The sequence below is a fragment of the Neopsephotus bourkii genome, unplaced genomic scaffold (assembly GCF_033783945.1).
Source record: "Neopsephotus bourkii isolate Nb327-2 ecotype Australia unplaced genomic scaffold, CSIRO-AGI_Nbou_v1 NB_1825, whole genome shotgun sequence".
In the NCBI taxonomy this organism is placed as follows: Eukaryota; Metazoa; Chordata; class Aves; order Psittaciformes; family Psittacidae; genus Neopsephotus; species Neopsephotus bourkii.
This window is the reverse complement of record NW_026902298.1, coordinates 4,668,508-4,688,576: the sequence shown is the minus strand read 5'-3', so window position 1 is coordinate 4,688,576 and position 20,069 is coordinate 4,668,508. Positions and strand designations below refer to the sequence as shown.

The following is a 20,069-nucleotide window of genomic DNA, read 5'->3' as shown; positions in this document are numbered from 1 at the left end:
ATTCCCTGGGCTTCAGGAAGATAATACACCTAAGAGATGAAACAGGGCTGTTATTTGACATGGAGATTTAAGTCCTGTAAAGAAGACAAAATACAAGAAAAACTGGGGGAGTTCTGTGGAAAGCTGAAGCTGGCTCACATTCCTCATGTGTACACCATTAAGAAAGATACTGATCGTGAGTTTCTGCCACAGCATATTCTTTTGGGACATATTTCTTTACAGTACAAGTGCCAATTTTGTCTTCATTTATATGCAGCTAGAACAATTTTTTTTGACATGTTTTGAATGACAGTAAAAGAACACAACACGTCTTTCTCAAACTGATTTGTAAAAGCTTTTTACTTACCAGACTTTGTCGGGGCATAGCTTAGAGGTTCATACTCACGATTTGCACAACCAAAGGGCTGAGATTCTCTTGTTGACCTGATTGGTCATATAGAATGCTAAGACAACATCAGGTCCAGTGTCTAGCAAAAATAGAGCTTTTCCAATCTATAGAATAACAGTCACAGACTTTATAAAAATCATTGGTTCTTCAGTTTCTGCAGGTAGTTGCACTGGTTTACCCATAGAAACATGAAACCTAATATAGAAGAGCTAACCTCATGCTACTGAGCTCAACTCGTGTACCACCTCTTATACAGATCTATAAGCAGCCTGTCAGTTATGCCAGCACGGATTCCTTTCCTACTGCAGCCTGGTGGAACCATTCTGTCTTGTATAAAATAAGCATTAACTGGAAAAGGCAGAGAGTGATTTTCTAGCCTGCTGAAAACAGCAATGATTTTTAATGTCAGACAATGCCGGAGGATTAATTCCAGCCTGGGTCTCTTGTACCACATGAGTGCCACATCCATCAGGCTTTTATATTTGCTTTACACTAAAAGATCTTTAAAATTCTACTTTTATTTTACTGGCAAAAAGAGTGGACATTATTTGAAATCCCAGAGTTTTGTAGAATAGACAAATAATTTATTGATAACTTTCAGATTTTTAAATCAACTCTTCTGTATATGGAGAACTAGCCAGGAGATTATCAGAGAATGTGAATTAGGAGAACTAATGCCTAAGAAGTTATATTATAGAAATGATCATCATCATCCTACACCTGAGTCAGAGCAATCCCAGACAAAGCTACAGGCTGGGCAGAGAAGAGATTCAGAGCAGCCCTGTGGAGAAGGACTTGGGGGTTCTGGTCAATGAGAAAATGAACATGAGCTGGCTTCAGTGTGCACTTGCAGCCCAGAAAGCCAATCGTATCCTGGGCTGCATGAAAAGGAGTGTGACCAGCAGGTCGAAGGAGGTGACCCTGCCTCTCTACTCTGCTCTTGTGAGACCCCAGTTGGAGTCTTGTGTGCATTTCTGGTGTCCTCAACATAAAAAGAACATGGAGCTGTTGGAACAAGTCCAGAGGAGGGCCACGAGGATAATCAGGGGACTGGAGCACCTCCCATATGAAGATAGGCTGAGAAAGTTGGGGCTGTTCAGCCTGAAGAAGAGAAGGCTGCATGGAAACCTCATAGCAGCCTTCCAGTATCTGAAGGGGGCATATAAGGATGCTGGGGAGGGACTCTTCATAAGGGACTGTAGTGATAGGAGAAGGGGCAATGGGTTAAAACGGGAACAGGGGAAGTTTGGATATAAGGAGGAAATTCTTTCCTGTAAGGGTGGTGAGGCACTGGAATGGGTTGCCCAGGGAGGTTGTGAATGCTCCATCCCAGGCAGTGTTCAAGGCCAGGTTGGACGAGGCCTTGGGTGAGATGGTTTAGTGTGAGGTGTCCCTGCCCATGGCAGGGGGGTTGAAACTTGATGATCTTGAGGTCCTTTCCAGCCCTAACTATTCTATGATTCTATGATCCCTGAACTGTAGCATGACTAACTTTTAACCATTGCTCATCCCAGTGTAATAAAACCCCAAATGTGAAATTGCTGCACAAAAGAGGACCAGAGATTATTTACTCTAAGGCAAAAGATGTCACTGACAAATCATCATGTGCCAAAAAGATATGTTAATTTTCACAGATTCTGTTTAAGGGACCATCAACTCTAAATTACACAAAAGCACTTAGATGGCTTTGTACTATGAGGTAATGGGAAAACAGTGAGGGGTAAGCTTACACAACGCCATGTCATGCCATTAGAGCAATTTACATGAGGTGAAGGTTTGGCTCACTGGATATAGTTCTTATTTCAAAAACCAAAATCTAGCCATAGTAATACCAGGTATCTGTTTGCTTTACAGCCTTGCTAGAAAAAGATATTGATGTATGCAGGAAAAAATATTTGACTATTCAGAAGTCGTTAACCTTTTGACTGATTAGTCTGCATTTATTAATGAATAGGTTCCCAAATGGATCATTTAGAGCTATTTTAATCTAATATGCTACAAACATTTAGATTGAGAGATTTCTCAATGGTTTGAGTCCTTCATTTTTCCCTAAATACTTTTGGTGTCTTTTTGGACAAGTTTGAAACTGTGATTAATTAAACTTCAAGTATTGTGAAATTAATGAAGAATATTTTATGAAACTCAGTGAAAGGAATTAAATCTGAAAGATTTTGATAAACTGCTGCTAAAACATTCCATCTGCATAATGAATTTATGTTGAATGCCCTGATTACAACGGTTTTTAATTTGCGTACACTGCTAGTGTTGTTGTTTTGAATTTTCCCCTCAACTTTAATTAAAATACTGACTGATTGATTGATTGATTGATTGATAGAAGTTGTTTGGCTGCATTAACGACGCATATGCATTCAAGCCTAATTTTGGGAATTATTTATGTTATTAAGAAAGCATTCCCATCATTTTGAACCAAATAGTGTAGTTGAACTCTGCAAACTAAATTATATTGTAAACAGTTCCCTGCTTACTGTTAGACAAATATTTGCTCAAAATTGCAAAAAATCAGTATTGCTAGAGTACTACAAAAAGAAAAGAACAGTGAAGATGGGACCCAGCAGCTGGATATTTTTTTAGGGGAAAAAATAGCTGAGGAGGATTTTTCTGGTTTTTGACAACATTGTCTGCCCCTTTTACCTTTTTTTCATCTTCAAGCCTGTCTCCCAAAATTCTGCTGACAAATTAATGTCACCATATACTATTAACATCAAAGGCCTTATTGGTCATGCTGAAGAACACTCAAACAAGCCACACATATGGTCTCATGTCCATTAACACACATGTTGTGCAACAGGATGAGAGGTGATAAAGTAAAGGTTTTGAAGTAAAAGAGGGGAAATTCAGGCTGGATGTGAGGAAAACCTTGTTTGCAATGAGGTTAGTAAAACATTGGCACAGCTCGCCCAGAGAGGGATGGATGCACCATCCCTGGAGATATTCAAGGCCAGGCTGGATGTGGTTCTGAGCAATCTGATCTAGTTGAAGATGTCCATGCTCATTGCAAGGGGGGTTAGCTAGATGAGCTTTGAGGGTCCCTTCCTCTCTTCTGACCCAATCTGTTCTACAATTCTATGAGGATCCTGTTGCAGATTACCATCTGACCTGAGCACAGGTTTGTCTACCAAGGGAATTTCTGGTTCTTTCCAAACTAATCTTTGATATGAACTGGCATTGTAATCAATTTGACAAACAGAAAGCTAGGCCATCCACTGTTTTTCCAAGATCCAAACAAGACATGAGCCAGTCTGCCACTATGGACATACCTGTATGAGCTATAAAGAATGTTATTTGTACTCGAGTACTGAAAGTTGGTGTGGATGGGCAGAAAAGATGGAATTTCATCTGACTTGGAACTGCATTTGGTTACAGATGGGTTTTAATTAATAACTGTGACTGTAATTCAAGGCAGATGTCTGTTAAAATACATAAAAACAAAAATCTCTTTTAATTTGTTATAGCATTCTGCATTGCAGTGATTGATGACTTATAATTATACACTGCCAAAAAGACAAAAGCCATTTTGCAGTCCACCCTCCAGTGAGGAAGTAGCAGAAACAGAAAGGTTAAAAATATAATGACCAAGCTTTAAAGATGAAAAACATTAGAAAAACAAATAGAATTAATATGTTAAACATGCAGCATAACAAAGCCCAGTAATAAAAAGCATTGGAAAAGAGAAACGTCTTTCTTTCAACTCAGCAAAACTGAGAAACACCATGTTAAGCTCAATTCCAAGGTAATGCATGGCAAAGCAAGCTCCATCCATCCCTTTCACCCTTTCACAAACATACAGAAGCTTCTATCACTTAAAATGTTTCAGAGCAAATGAGGTGCTGCTTCCCTTTTCAACATAATGAAGAAAACAATGAATTAAGTAATGCAACCTTCCTATGGCATCTTTTGTTATATATACTTGAAGAAAATAGAAGTTCAACATAGCTAATAGAATGGGCTGAACAAGAAGTCTTGTGTAAATAAGACTCTATTGTACAAAACTCTCATACAATGATTTGTCCAGCATTTAGAAATACTTTTTCTGGAAGAAGGTAATTAAACATGCTGGTAATATTTTGTTATTGGTCTAATCTTCCTTAGAACAAGTATAATGCTTTGTATATCATTCCATCAAACATCATTTTATTTCACCAGCTGCAATCACATATGACCACTTGATTATGCTGCACTTGAAAACAAAAGTTGTGACTTTAGCTTGAAAGTCATTTTGCTTGCCAAAATTGTGCTGTTAAGCAAACGATGTTTATTTGGCAATTTATGTGTTTTAAGGAACAAAAATTGCCATGCTTAATAATATGTCATTTTTTTTAGCCATTATATTAGTGGGAAAATGTCACACAATAAGCTGAGACTGTCTAAAAGTATCTGGTGTAAAGTGAGACAATGTCAAGATAGCATGACCAATCTAACAGAACTTATTTTCAAGAACACAGTATGTTTGTAGTTCAAAGCAGCCCCTAGAGTGACAACACTAAACATTTTTTGTATTTTGTATTTTACCATTTATGCTCAAATCTTCATGCATATATAGCCTTACTGAATCTAAAGGCCAGCCTTAAATCTACTGCTATGAAATGCAAGTTCTTCACCATTTCTTAGCATCAAGACCAAGTAATATTGAAGATGAAAAATACTACTTGAATGTAAGATACTGCAATTAAAATATATAACTGGATCTGGAAAGGTGGATGGCTTTGTAACATTAAGCAATCTGTCCAAGTTCCAGTTAAAAACACATTGGAAAGACTGTTAAAATGATGGAAAGCAAAAAGACAGTATTTCATCACTACACTATAAATCTTTCTGAATCCCCTCAGGAGTCATGAGCACAACTGGGTCTCACCTTAATATGAAGTCAGGGGGACCAGGTTCTAAAATGTAAGTATAATCTAACGAAGTCCATACCTAAAGACTACCAGTTAGTTCTTGTCAGTACAGAGGCCCACACCTTCACTGGATGAGAAAAAAAAAGTAGGGATCTACTCTTTAAAACTGGTTTCTCCAGCTTTGTAGTGGATGGCTATCAATCTCATTGGGGATGATGATCCCCATATTTCCCCTTTTATTCCCATAGCATCCATTAATTTTGGTCTAAAAAAGGAGGTTTTTTGGAAGGTGAAGAAGGCAAGGAAATGGTCTAACAAAAAACCTTCAAACCTGAGTAGTCACGCTGGTGTTCCTGTCATTTACCACATGTACCTCAAGTACATTAAACCCCAAGGCAGTACAGGCATGGTTTCTCTCAGCCCAGGAGTACGTTTCTTTCCCTACTGATACTCTCTGGAGAGTGCAGAGCACTGCTGTTTAATACAGAGTTATGTGACTCTGTAAGTATTTGGCAAATGGATAAGCACTATAGTGATCGAATTACTTGGATTTACTTAGTAAATTGCCTGTTACTGATCAACACTTATAAAACATATTTGCATGCATCTTTTAGTGTTTTTCTTAAGACAAATCAACTCTGTACATAAAAAAAAAAAAGACACAGCCCACAATGTCACACCCAAAGGCTTCAAAGAAACAAAAAAAAAAGACTCCAAAATTTTTAAATCCTTCAATTTTGTAGCTGCCTTTCTTCATAGAGGCAAAGTCTTTTCTACTTTTCTACTCCTTTCCACCCAATACGTAGTCCTGGAACCTGCTGAAATGAAAAAATAATTTTCCCAGTAGCATTTTTTTTACGACAACTGCAAAGAAATGTTTGAGATTTTTTTCCCTTCTTCAGATTAAAACTTTTAAAGCAATCTTTTGTTTTAACATCCAGGAAGCGGACATTTTTCTAATGCAAAACATTCTAAGGCAAAATCATGTCTTCTATCTGCTCTGAAAGCTGAAACCTCTTTCTATGCAGAACATCTAGTGTGACTTTCCACAACGGTCACTTAAAGAATGTTTCAGCTTCCATGCACTGCTTAGATGCACTTTCCACACTAGGGGTGTTGGTTAGAGTTTGGAAGCAGTTTCCATTATCACATGGATATTTAGCACTGAATGAATGGCAATGAAGCATTACTATAGGTCAAGGCTTTGAGGCATTCTGTGACAAGATACTGTTTCTGATGGTGTACTTTGCTCTCTCGTGCATGCTGGGAGGGACTCTTCATTAGGGACTGTAGTGGTAGGACAAGGGGTAACGGGTTCAAATTTAAACAGGGGAAGTTTAGATTGGATATAAGGAAAAAGTTCTTTACTGCAAGGGTGGTGAGGCACTGGAATGGGTTGCCTAAGGATGCTGTGAATGCTCCACCCCTGGCGGTGTTCAAGGCCAGGTTGAACAAAGCCTTGGGTGACATGGTTTAATGTGAGGTGTCCCTGCCCATGGCAGGGGTGTTGGAACTGGATGATCTTAAGGTCCTTTCCAACCCTAACTATTCTATGATTCTGTGATTCTATGATTCTATGATTCATACTAGTTCTCCATTGACTTTCAAAGCAGTGAAATTTATGCTAATGACTGGAGAATGGGCAATTTGATGATCTTTTTTATCTGTCACATGCACCCTAACGAGGGGTTCTTCGGGATGGAGTTATCAAGGACACTTACCTCTTGTTTCCTTCCATTGGCTACTTTTTAGTATTCAGCTTATTGCGAGACTATAGTATCCAAATTCCTTCTTTTAGTCTTGACTTTTTCTCCTTCTGTCTTGTTGGGCACAAAGATTCTCTTGTGGTTATTGGTTCTAAATGTAACTCTGTTTCCTTCCTTCTCTTCCTAAACTCTACTTTCTTTGATGTCTAACACCTTTATTCCAATTTCATTTCCTCTTCTTTCCTGTGAAGTTTCTACACATTCTTTTCCCTTTGCTCTTTCTCTCTGGCTGCCCCAATCGAATTTGTATGATCCAGTTTGACTTCCTTTGTATTTTTCAGTGAATTGATTTACTTTAAGCCCCTCCACTTTTTCCTCTACTCTAGGAATCAACTTCCATTTAATATGTACGTGTCCTGCACAAGCTTCATGCCTATCTGGGAGCACTGCCTATACCGCACTCTGGATTGCCTTAAAACCTTGGTAGCCAGTCCACAAAGCTCCTGTTGTTCCTCCTTTCAGTAAGGTTATAATTTATAAATGAAAGGACTTCTCTGCACTGAGCACACATTTTACTTGTGTCCGGTTCACTCTCATATTCACTAAGCTTCTTCCTCAGTTATTTACGCAATGTACGCTGCCTCTGAGGATCTACAACTGCATCCAGAGTTTAGCCTCACTTTGTGTGTACTCAGGTTATTTCTCTTTTACAGGGTTGTTCTCTTCAAGGAACCTTTTGCTATATAGATCAGGTTAACGGACAAAGAATAAATAAAATCGTTTATCCTGTAATGTTAGCAGTGTTAAAATGTACAAGCTTCCCCACAGAAGTGTGTTAAATACTCACAGTGCAGCTCATAGCCTGCAGGAATGGGATATAAAAAACACCTTGAGAAGACATCTGCAGGAATTATGCCCAAATTTTATTAAAGCATTTAAATAGGCATTTCAACACCTAGCACAAGAATTTGTACAATTATGGTGAAATTCACCACTGGCAAGAGAGCCAGCATAAAACCTCTTCAATGTCCACATCCCAGTTAAGTGCTCAGAGAGCAAATGATCACCAGGTCTTATCCTGGTATCCTATCCAGGACCGATAAAATCCTCAAGTGTTAAACTGTTTATCCAAGCGAATTTCTTATCCAAGTGCAAAACAGTCATAGTACCACACTGGGTCTAGGATTGGGATTGATTTCACTGGACTTTATGTCTACATCTCCGCAAGTCATCTAGCCTCCTTTTATTGCTAATGGAGAGAGAAAAGCCCATTCATGGTAGGAACACTAAGCCCCCCCAAATTTTATCCAAGCAATCAAATACACCTGTGCTTGCTTTGGCAACCAGAGGAATAAGTCAAGTGTTATAGAGATCAAAGAAAAGGTTTAACTTAGCATTAAAAACATAGCCACAAGGTGTTTTCTCACTGATCCTTAATTTAAGTGTTGTTTCCCTTAACCTGCTTAGCCAAACATTGTGGTCTAACTCCAGAAATTACTAAAGACAAAAGGTTAGCATGTTATTTACTCTGTGGAATTTTATTGCTCCTCCTATATATATAAAATAGAAAATGGTGAGCACCTCTCCTGCATAGCCCTGTTTGCCTTACCACAGGTCTGTGGTTTTATGCAGTTATTCCACTGCTCCCACGTCTGCTTTTCACTATACCCTACCACTGCCACAGTAGCATTCATGTGCATGGCCCTTTGCACAGCAGCTGTCACAGAAATCTGAGCACACAATCACTTCTTTCTGTTTGCTCCTGTTGTTGTCGTGATTTATTAGGTACAAAGGCAGGAGACTGGCCCCGCACAAGTCGGAAATAGAATGTTTCACCCCAAAAGGGAGTATGGGGAATGGTGGGAGAGCTACAATGACCAGGTAAGCAAACAGCAAGTGGCCTATAGGGCAGTGTGATATGTCTGTGAACAAGAGGAGCAGCCCTGGGACAATGCCAGGCCAGATCCTCTGTTTGTAATTCCTGTGCATCCCATATAACATGTTTAGAAAAGATAAAGAAACAAGAAAACATGTCACCACTGCTGATTTCTGTGTTCCATCTGATTGCCAAAAAAACCCTGCACCTTGTTCATTCAAGTAATCTGAACCACGTGTCATGTGTGATGTTGTCATAATGGTACTTTGGGGAGAACAAACCTTACACCTGACTCATTAAGCCAGTAGAGCAGATGAAGAGAGACAGCATTCAAACCAGGAGTAAGCTGCTCCAGGACTCCTCTGGAACACTGGTCCCATTACATATTAGAGGTTATAGTAGGTTCAATTAAAAGAGCAGAGAAAAACTGATTGATGAAAAAGTTTTCAGTATGAAAACATTGGTTCTTCTCAGTCAAAATATCTTGTGGGAAACTGCTGAGTTTTACAGTGGTTTTAAGGAAAGGTTTAAGGACATTTTAAATAGAGTTCACAACACCTTTTCCGTAATTTTTTCCATTTAATTTTATTTAATTTATATTGTCTTGGCCATTATATTTTGCATGGCAGTATACACCAATGTTACCATTTTAATTAATATCCTAATCTACATTTTTTCAGTGCTACTGGGACGAGTTGTTTCAAAATGGCCATTTTGGTGTTTTTGTACTTCGATGCTTCGAGCTATTTGACTTCCATGAAATACTTGGAAATTTCAGCTATTCGTCTCATTTTGAGCCCAGCCAGATTTCCAAATGTTGAACTCCCTCATGGGACAGAAAATCCATTTCTCCAGACATGTTCATTAATAAATGAATAAGCCACATGTGTCACAGATGGTTATAAATCTTTCATGGAGCAATACTCTTAATAAGCACTGTATCATTGTGTTGCATTCTACAACAAGTTAGAAGCATTTTGTTTACCATTTATTAAAAGATCTACTCATTTGTCATTGAACCCTGTAAGGCATTTATCAACATACCCCTAAAGCACAGTATGATCAAACTATACCTTTACATTTCCCTTGTGTTACGTATCACAAGGTGAATTTTATCATTGCAGGAGGGTGCTCAGTGAAACACTTGCACATTATCATGATCCCTTTGGGTACAACATTCACTCATGTACATAAGGCTATCAACTATAACACCACACGGCACACACCTGGGGGACCCCTGTTACTTAAGTAACATCAGGGACATTCATCACTGAATGTTGTATAAAATATACACATTCCTGTTATTTTTTGTCAGCTGGGATTCTGTTTCTTGTCTGCGTGTTGTCTGGATTACTTTTTTTTCCTACATCGCATTTCCTTCAGTGATATTTAGTCTTCATTTAAAAGCTATCTGGAGTTACTATATAAGAGAATTTTGAAGAGCAGAAAAGCACATGTAAATGTCAAACAACTGTATTTTGTTGTACAGTGTTCAGCTCTGTTGTGCCTGGCCATATATATATACACTTGAAAAATTTCTTTTTTATATTTTATATTTTCACAGTGAAGAATCTGTTTGCATTCCAGACTGTAATCGATCTGAGTCAAGTAGAGAGGAGAAAAAGGTTCCTGTAAAAGAGGATGCCCTAACAGTCAAAAAGACTGGAAACTGTGTCAGTCTAATAGTTCCACAGCAAGACTGTCAGCTGCAAGACCTACTCAAACAGTTAAGAACACCTGCTGGTTAACAGAGAGTGCAATTGCATTTGATGGCTGTGTTTTGTTGTCTCCAGCCACAGTGTCCTGGCCAGTGGTCCTTGTCAAATTTCCATGAGCTAAGTCGAGTTGCCACTAAATAGCCTGGGAACCTCCTATAGAGAACACAGATGTTGCAGAAAGGAGAGTAGGTGCCATTCTCCTGTCTCAGTAAATGTCAGACCAGTGTTAGAAGTCACTGGGATGAAGTGAAGGTGGAAAAAGACAGATGGAGGGTTCTGACCATTAATAATGCAAAAACCTAATCGTCTCACTGGTCAAAGATGTCCCATGGTACTGACCGAATCCCACTTACATCCTTTCAGTCTAGCAAATGCTGTGTAGTTTTACACTGGACAGTACTCCAGCTCATGTTCTCAAATCCCTCGTGCAATATTATTTTCACATCAGGGCCTAACTATCTCTGTACGCTAGTCTTACAAATGACTTGGGATTTTTCAAGGTGAAAAGTCACATTAAAATAGAAGCAATGCATACACTATGTGATGCTTTATAAGACTCTGAATCAGCAATGGGGTCTAGTGAAAGGTGCCCTTGCCCATGGGCAGGGTCCGCCTAGCTGATCTTTGAGGTACCTTCCAAACCAAGTAATTTTGATTCTACAATTTTTGCATTACACATCATGATAATAGGTGTCCTAGAAATGTTTCATTCAGATACCAGACAATTCATTTCCCATTCTGACCAGGCATGCTGCTGAAACAGCTTCCAGCATTAGCAATGCTGGCGTCTGCACTGGGAGGTCATTGGCAAAGTTTCTGTCTACCAGTTCTCTCCCACTTTGTAGTTTCTTTCACCCTTATACATTAAGTCATTTATATTAATGTCAGCGGTGACTTTCATGAGGAAAGGATGCAATAACAGATTACAGATCAAGGAGTAATATAAATAAATGTCCTTGCTGTTAACAGGAAACAGTTCTCCTTGCTTGAAAAATAATTGCAAAAGATATTGTTTACTTCTAGAACTTGGGACAGGACAAAATGAATTTTTGCCCTGTACTATGCTTCTTTTGTGTTGCATTCTTACTTATCTCTATAGAACAAGCAGCATGGAAATAGTTTAAGCTAAATTACTTGAGTGATCAGGGTAAGTGGTACTAAGCAACTAAAACATTGGTGTGTTATCAACACTGTTCTCAGACTAAAGCCAAAGCACAGCACTTCACCAGCTACTGGGAAGAAAATTAGCTGAAACCAAGGACACTATGTCAGCTTCTTAAAAAATTATACTTCTTCAAGTTTGAATGCAACACTCTGCTTCAGCCATTGAAAATCTAGGCATAACTTTGCTGCCAATTTTAGCTCAATAAAACTTATATTGGGGCCTATATATAATAAAATTTATATTGGGGCCCAAAATTTATCAGAAAGGGTCCTATAAGGATGCTGGGGAGGGACTCTTCATTAGGGACTGTAGTGATAGGACTAGAGGCAATAGGTTAAAACTTAAATAGGGGAAGTTTAGATTGGATATAAGGAAAAAGTTCTTTACTGTAAGGGTGGTGAGGCACTGGAATGGGTTGCCCATGGAAGCTGTGAATGCTCCATCCCTGGCGGTGTTCAAGTCCAGGTTGGACAGAGCCTTGGGTGACATGGTTTAGTGTGAGGTGTCCCTGCGCATGGAAGGGGGGTTGGAACTTGATGATCTTAAAGTCCTTTCCCACCCTAACTGTTCTATGATTCTATGATATCAGTGTTCTGAAATACAAACTTTCCTGTATGGACTTATAACTTAAAGTATTTGAAATCATTCCTGATTATATTAATGCGAGGACAGGTTATTACAAACACATATGGTCCAGTCTTTGTTTTCAGTTGTATCATTTCATATCTGAAAATAGATACTGATATTGATACATGACACGTAACAAAAATTCCCTTAAAATTTTATATTAACCTCTATCAATTTCCCCTGTATTCCAGTTTCTGCTACTGAATAATATTAGGTATCTATGCATTCTAAGCTTTCTGAGAAAATAATAAATTCTATAATTTTAAACTGATTCTTCCTATTTCATTTAAAGTTATTAACAAGAGAATAAGTGACTTATTTTCAAATTACATATGATATCATCAACTGTCCCAGTACCAGTCCCTAGGCACTCATCATTAGAACCAATTTTAGAACTTCACGTAATGAGAATGTCACCCTTGATAAATATGAGAGCTTTCAGCTTTTGTGACATCAATTCCTCTTTCTGTTTTTAATTTCTTCTGTTTTTTGAAGGACATAACAAAACACTTTTGCTTTAATAGCATCTGGCTAAATAAACCCTGGGGCAGAGGTATGGATCATCTCATATATAGTCATACCACAGAGCAAGAAATGCTGAAAGAAAACTTCTGCTACCTCAGCCAAAACAAAGGACAAAGTGATCTATTCTAGACAGTAAAAAAACCCCACCAAACCATGTGTAAGGGGAGTGGAACATTTTTCTTAACACTTAAGTGATTACAAAGCAGTTAATATCCCTTATGAACACAGGACAAAGCCTTGAAGACAAAACTTTAGCCTCACTATAGAGATTAAGGGAAGAAAATGAGAAATTTTACTAATAGCTATTCTGTCATCAAGTGGACAACTGTAGAGGAAATACTCAAAATATCAAAGACTGAAAGCTCTCTTAAACCATTTTCTTGTCTTGTACGTATTATATCATGGTAGGTCTAGCAAGCTGGGGAAAAGCTTAGCTTTCAAATCAAATCAAAGCAGCTTTAAGTAAAAAAATTTGAAAAAACTATTAAAGTTACTGGTTCTGAAGAAATTCCTCATGTACATAAAGTTGAACCTAATTAATGCATAGTGAAAGAAATGATAAATTCAGAAAACCCAAAAAAAAACCATATGCCATGCAAAAGGGTTTGTTCTACCAAAATAAAAGCATTTTGTTCACATCTTGGTTTGTAAATTATGTCACTGATTGGAGTTTGCTCTTCTACGAATATGACCGGTACTCTGCTTTGCTCTACTCAGTGCAATGTGCCAGCAGAAAAGCAGATTGGGGTAGAAAAATGTGGATGCAGCCTATCTTAGCAGTGGAATTCCTTTGGGAGCTCAAAGGAATTCTTCTCTTGTCATCCAAAGGAGCCAAAATCTGTTTGCAAGAAAAGTCTAGAATTTCCCTGACCTAAAGATTCCCCATTGCCAAAGGGCAGATCTGGACATAATAAATGTGAACAATTCCATTAGTAGACATCATAGTATGTATCTCCAATCTATCTTTGTTTTTCTATTTTTAAATTATGTGCTTTGCAGTGGTTTCCAGTTAACTTGAGTAGCAATATGAAGTTAGAGCAGAATCTTAAAGTACTATCACTGCAATTTATCTGTAACTCAGCTTTATAACCAATATAAGAAAACAAGTGGTGTTCCTTTCACAGAGGCAATAAATGATTGCAAACCTCAGTCCAGTGTTGACTTTGTTGTAAGTAGGTGCAGCATAATAAAGTGGGTGATACATTTCTGAGATAACAATTCCAATTATTTCTGAGCAAACTACTTGGATTTTAACTATAAGGTTCATTCCTTACTGATAAATTGCTGCTTGCTTTCTACTCAGATTTTTATAGCAAGGAATTTGCAATGAATAATGGTCAGGTCTTTCAGGCTTTTGCACAACATTTACATGAAACAGCCACTGCTCTCCTCTAGAGCACTAGGATCTCCATTAGTCACACATACAGCTTGGTTATTGCTGGGCACAGTGCAAAGACAGTAAACTAGTGCATCAGTCAAGACTGACTCAAAACCAGCTGGTGACAGCTGCTCCACTGAAGATTTAACTGTCAGCTGCCCTTGCCAAGGGCTGGACACATCCCCAGATCTCATCCTTTTCCTTTCCCCAGGCTCCTCAGCCTCGTATCCTTACTTAATGATTAGTTCCTGAAGGGTGACCAGGAAGGGACTGATACGCTCTCTTCACAATGGTTTACAATCTTTCAGTCAGCTGAAAACACCTACATTCATTTAGCACTCATGCACACACTTAAAACCACAGGGTTTGAACATTTATACTAAGCCAGTGCTTGAAGTCAGGAACGGTGCTAGAATCCACCTCTTTCTTCTGGTAAGCATTTCTTTTTTGCGTTGGCTAATCCTTAATGTTAATGGCATATTTCACCTCTGTGACAGGCAGGTTTGTTGCAGATCTCTTTGAGTACTGAACTCAGCAGGTATTGAGACCCCACCATGTAGGACATGCAGGACTGGAACTAGGTAGGCCCTCTCTTTCTGCTAGATCAAAGTTACAAGTGCAAAGTCACCCAGCCTCCTGGTCCAGCTCAAACCCAGCAGGAGCTAGGAGGTCTCACAGTCATCATACCAAAACAAGAGGCAAGATCTCATCTGCTAAAGTATGCAAATCCTGCTCCTACTGTTGGCACCAAGCTCCCACTGAACTTGGGAGCCAGGGCTCTCAAACAGCTCTATACACACACTGAGTACATGTTCCAGTGAGAAGAGCAGGCAATCCTCAGAAGCAACGATTTGACTTTGGAAGATGTTAGTACCAGTTCCTACTTAACTCAGAAATGCAAGAGGCAAAGTAATCAGTGTTACAGCTTAGATTTAGCTTTTCACTCTTGTTCTGATTGAGGTACCGTAAAACAAGACATCTGTTGTTCTTGTATTTTGGGGTAGGAATATGTTACAGTTAATGTCCAAGATCCAGATGACAACTGCAGAAAAGGGTTGAACCCTTATATACTCACACAGATCATCTCCCAGTCTAGCCTCTCTTAAGATACCCACTGGTTTACATTGTGTTTGTCTACTGGATTCTGTCGTGCTGCTTTTGGAGGGGAAAGCTGTCGGCATATGTTGTGTTACATGATCCATCATAATTCCATGTAATGTAATCATGGATGTGAACCCACAAGAAGGCTTTGTTTACACACAGCACATAAATTTTTTTTAGATGCCTGGAAGAGCTATTATACTGATAGTGTGTGGCAAACCTCCACATAATGGCTGGTATAAAGTCATCTGTGTTTAGTAAACTGTGTGTCTTGCAAACTGTTATACTGCAGACTAATGTGCTAGTTTATCTATTTCAGGCTTTAAAAGCAAGCAGACAAACAAGCAACAAATTTGTGATACTTTGCCAGGGTCTCCAATGTGGTTGTCTTTCTAAAATCCTAAATGGCTTTAGCAAATGTTTTAGAAACTGAAGTGAATTGTTTAAAGTTCTGTTTCACTTTATATATAAAAAATGCTTATTTGTATGTGGAGACTATGTTTTCCTGTTGACATCACTTCAGAGTCATTGTTTCAACTAAGAAATATTTCTAATGGTCTTTTTTAATTTCAAGAATTTTAGGTCAATGTATGTATAAACACCAGCTCATCAGCCTAAGGAAGATGAGAAAGAAAAGGAGTGGTTTCATGCTACGTGTTTATAAGTGCCACAGCTGGCTTTTCCTAGGTAGCAAGACAAGAAAATTAAACAACTTTGATAATGAGCAGGGTATGATGGGATCAGAAGAGAAATCACCCTGAGAGGACTCATTTTGCAGGACAGTAGAGAAAAATGTTTATTGCTGTCTCCAAACTCAGGTCATCATGAGGAGCTGCTTCTATACCTTGTCTGCTATTTCTTTCCTGCTATGAATACAGTTTTATTCTATGAGCTGACCTATAATTAAAAAATTACTTTTTTTTAAGCTAGTAGTAACTAACTTACCAAGTACCTTGATGAAAAAGAAGTCACCCATTAGAAGCAGTTCTCCACCCAGAACCAGTATAAACCCTTTCTGAGCATTGCTCCAATACTTCCAAGTAGTAGATTATAAACAGGTATTTTTTCCCCCAGCCATAACAGACTATACTTCTCCATCTCTCATTCTATACTCCCTGCCTCACACCAGGAATCCATGGCCAGCACCCTGCACCAAACTCCTTACCACTGAATGCTCTCAGATCAACCTACATACCTGCCAACTGCAATACAGCCAGTCCAAGTCCCTCACCTATTCCTTTCAAGCATTTACTTCTTCCTCACTCCTCCATGCATTCCTCACTACCACAGCACCAATTCCTGACACCATTCCAACAGAAGGAAAGCCATCAAGCTGCTCCCTCCCCGAGGGTGGACACTGCCTGTGTCCCAAAGACAGCAGCAGACAGGTCAGCAGTGGCCATGAGCTAGCAGAGCAGGTCATGGTTGGAGGCAAGAAACGGCCTGCGAAATGAGCTGGCATACTCTTCTTGTTTTCCTAGAACATATGTGATAGATATATTGCAAGAGATAGAGATATAGATGAAATTATAGTCAGCTTTATGATAAATATAAGCTCCGGGACACCACATACCCATGGTATAGGTACAGTGATTATACAATCAATTTTGATGCGAGTTACCATCTTATCTCATTTCTGTTTACAGCTCTAACGGGAAATCAGTTTCCTGGGCCCAGAATGAGAAAAGCAGCAGAGGAGCACACCTTTGGCAGCGGCTGTCAATCCACATCAACAAAAAAGAGAACCCCAATCAAACTGCAGTGATCAAGCCTTTTTCCAAAAGCACAGATAGTAGCCGACATAGTAGCAGTGCTACATTTCCTGAGGCCAGTGCCAAAACCCTTTATGATGTTTCAGAAGCAGAAGAGCAATACCCAGCTCAGTACCGACCACAGACTCCCTCGCCTATCAGCACCCTGAGCCACAGAACTGCCTCCGTTAGCCGAACAGAAGATGATGCCCCCACCTTCCAGTCAGAGCCTCCTCAGCGAAGTAGCTCCTCTCAAGGGTCCCTCATGGAGCAGATCAGTAGTGTGGTTACTCGTTTCACAGCCAATATCAGTGAGCTGAACTCTATGATGCTTTCAACAGCCACTCCAGGGACAATGGTGTCCACTCCTCTCTGCTCTTCATACCTGATTCCACGGGAAATCCAGCTCCCTACAACAATGACCACACTTGCAGAGATTCAACCGCTTCCTGCCATTGAAGTTAACGGCGCTTCACAGTCAGCTAGGAAACCTTCAAATGGCAGCATCAAGGAAGGCACTTCAGAGACCCCATCAACCAAGCAAGACCTTGAGGAGTTGGTAGCTTTAACTCCTCCTTCTCCTTTTAGAGACTCCATTGATTCTGGAAGTGCATCTCCCAGCTCTCCGGTTTCTGAATCAGCTCTCTGTATCCCATCCTCCCCAAAGTATGACACGCTCCTCATCAGAGATTATACTCAAAGTTCTTCTTCGTTGTGAATGTAGTTCAAGACAACGTTGGAACATTGGATCTCAACGACTACAAGCAAGTAGTGAGGGGACAGCCAAGCCTTCAAGATCTCCAGTGTTTACGAAGATAGAGTGAGAGGCATTGGGTCATCTTGTGAGAAGTGGAGAGCAAGAAGAGGAGTTACTTGAGAAGTGGAAACATCAGATTAATTATGCTGTTTTAAAGACAAAATGACTCTTGGCAGATTTTCGTGGCCTTAAAAAAACATGGGCTTTTCAGAAACACTGAATCTATTTTTGAGGGCTTAAAAGGAGTCTGTTAAATCAGTTACATACCAAGTGCTTTGCTTTAGTATTACAATGAACGGTGTGTACAATATACGGGGCGGGGGGGAAACTAGATTGTAAACAACTGTACAATGGTTTGTTTGTTTACGCTGATTCCTTACCCAGAAGTGAACCTTGATCTTTTATCAAGAATAGAAGACCAAACATTGAATGTACATTTTCTAACAGACTCAAATCTGGGACCAACCCGTCAAGCTTTCTTTCTTTTTTTTCTATGAAGATCTCGAAAAGCAGTAATGTATGTTCAATAACTACCAAACTTTTTGTTGAAGCATATTGTGTCCGTGATACGTTACACGTGGATAACACTAAGCTGAGGCTTTGCAGTGAGTGACTGCAATACGGAGGGCTTTACAAGTGACTTCTCAACCTACACATTTGTTTATGAAATTCTCTTCTATCAGTATCAAAAATTCAATTTGTTAACATTGGATTCACCTTCACAGCAACAAAACCCAAGGAAGATTTCCTGACTATTTCACCATGTTGCCAACTAATAATGACGTAGCAAAAAATATTTTCTGGAGTACTGTTTTGTAATTCCCTTATCAGGGCAAGTTGTTGAGGTGAATATTCTCTTTCTAGCAGCACTACCAAGCTATATCATAGCTGCACTCCCTATTGAAATTAACACATTTCTATGGACATTCTTATGCTAACATTACCAGTTAAAATACTTATTTGGGCTCCCATAGTTTTTGCTTTTAAGGAACAGGTAAACACTCTAAGGATTTTCTCCATACTTTGAATGACAGAGTTCTAGAAGACCGATCTGGATTATGATGAATGCTAACTGTCAGTGGAAAGGTTGTCATCATCATAATTCATATACAGGGAAAAGAAAACCCTATGTCAAAATCTGCTTAGAGGTGATTTAGCTACTCTTTAATAAGCGTTGATTTTAACTTTATTTAGCTGCTGAGGCCTTGCAGCTATGAACTGTGACAAAAAAAAAAAAAAAGAAAAAAAAAGAAAAAATACTTTTAAAGCAATACAGAGTAAAGGTTAAAACAGAGAAGACCTAACGAGACATGAACCAACAGAGTCTTTGTTTCTTAGCAACTGACAGAAGCAAGGGGATTCCTCACATTTTTTTCCTGTATCAAGGTAGTACCTTTTAGTGCACTTCATACTGTCACAGCACTTTTTTAATACAGCCAGGGAAGGGTTTTAAAGTTTGAATAGGAACTAAATAATTTTTGATAGGTACAGTTACATAAGACTTGTAAGTCAGGCCCTAAACGCACACAGTATTGGCTCTCTCTTTCATGACAAAGCTGTCCTCAGGTGCCAAACTTTTATGGGTTAAGTTTGTTTTATTTTACTTAAGGATAGTATGAATTGGTGAGTGATGTACTTCAATTCAAAGTTGAGTTCATGTAGCCTTACATAGATGACAGCCTCATGGAAGGGAGCCTTGAAATAAGGCTGCTATGTTTCATTTTCAAACCCTGTCAATCTTATCTCTTTAAAGATAACAAATTTTTCGTAATCGAAATTCATACCCCCTTTCTCTTCTCCATGTCCAAAATAATAGATATATTAACAAAAAATACAACAAAAGAAAGATGAAAGCACATTCACATACTTTAGCAAAAAGCATTTTCTATTCCTTTGGGAAGCTAATTTCACCATTGTGTGCTGCAAACCAACTTGCTGCTCAACAACATTAAAAACCAAAAGTAATAGATGACTGAATCCCGGCTAGCACCTCACAGAGATACAGCAGTGACTCTGTACATCCTGCACAAGGCAGTGTTATCCATTAGCAGTCTGTGGGCATGCTTATTTTGCCAGGTAGTCGTTCACTAGCTATGCCTATAGCATGAACCAGCAGGTCACAAAACAGCTCTGCTCCAGAAGGCAGGTCAATACAACAAGTCACGACCGTACATCCCTGCTGCTTATGTGTAGTTCTTGCCTCCTTGCACGACTGGTTAGC

At 39.1% G+C, this 20,069-nt stretch overlaps 1 protein-coding gene across 4 annotated transcripts in view; it reads left to right on the top strand.

The window, feature by feature from the left end:
* The window catches only part of GRM5 (glutamate metabotropic receptor 5), a 260,905-nt gene extending 241,215 nt beyond the window's left edge, over positions 1-19,690 (top strand). For 2 of the 4 annotated variants that reach the window (XM_061343758.1, XM_061343757.1), the window contains 3 exons: positions 8,736-8,831; positions 10,391-10,552; positions 16,987-19,690. In XM_061343758.1, coding sequence (XP_061199742.1) covers positions 8,736-8,831; positions 10,391-10,552; positions 16,987-17,809 — 1,081 coding nt within the window. In that variant the 3' untranslated portion in view covers positions 17,810-19,690. The remainder of the gene's footprint in view (positions 1-8,735; positions 8,832-10,390; positions 10,553-16,986) is intronic. The other 2 variants (XM_061343759.1, XM_061343760.1) reach the window with 2 other exon arrangements.
* Positions 19,691-20,069: the final 379 nt, after the last annotated feature.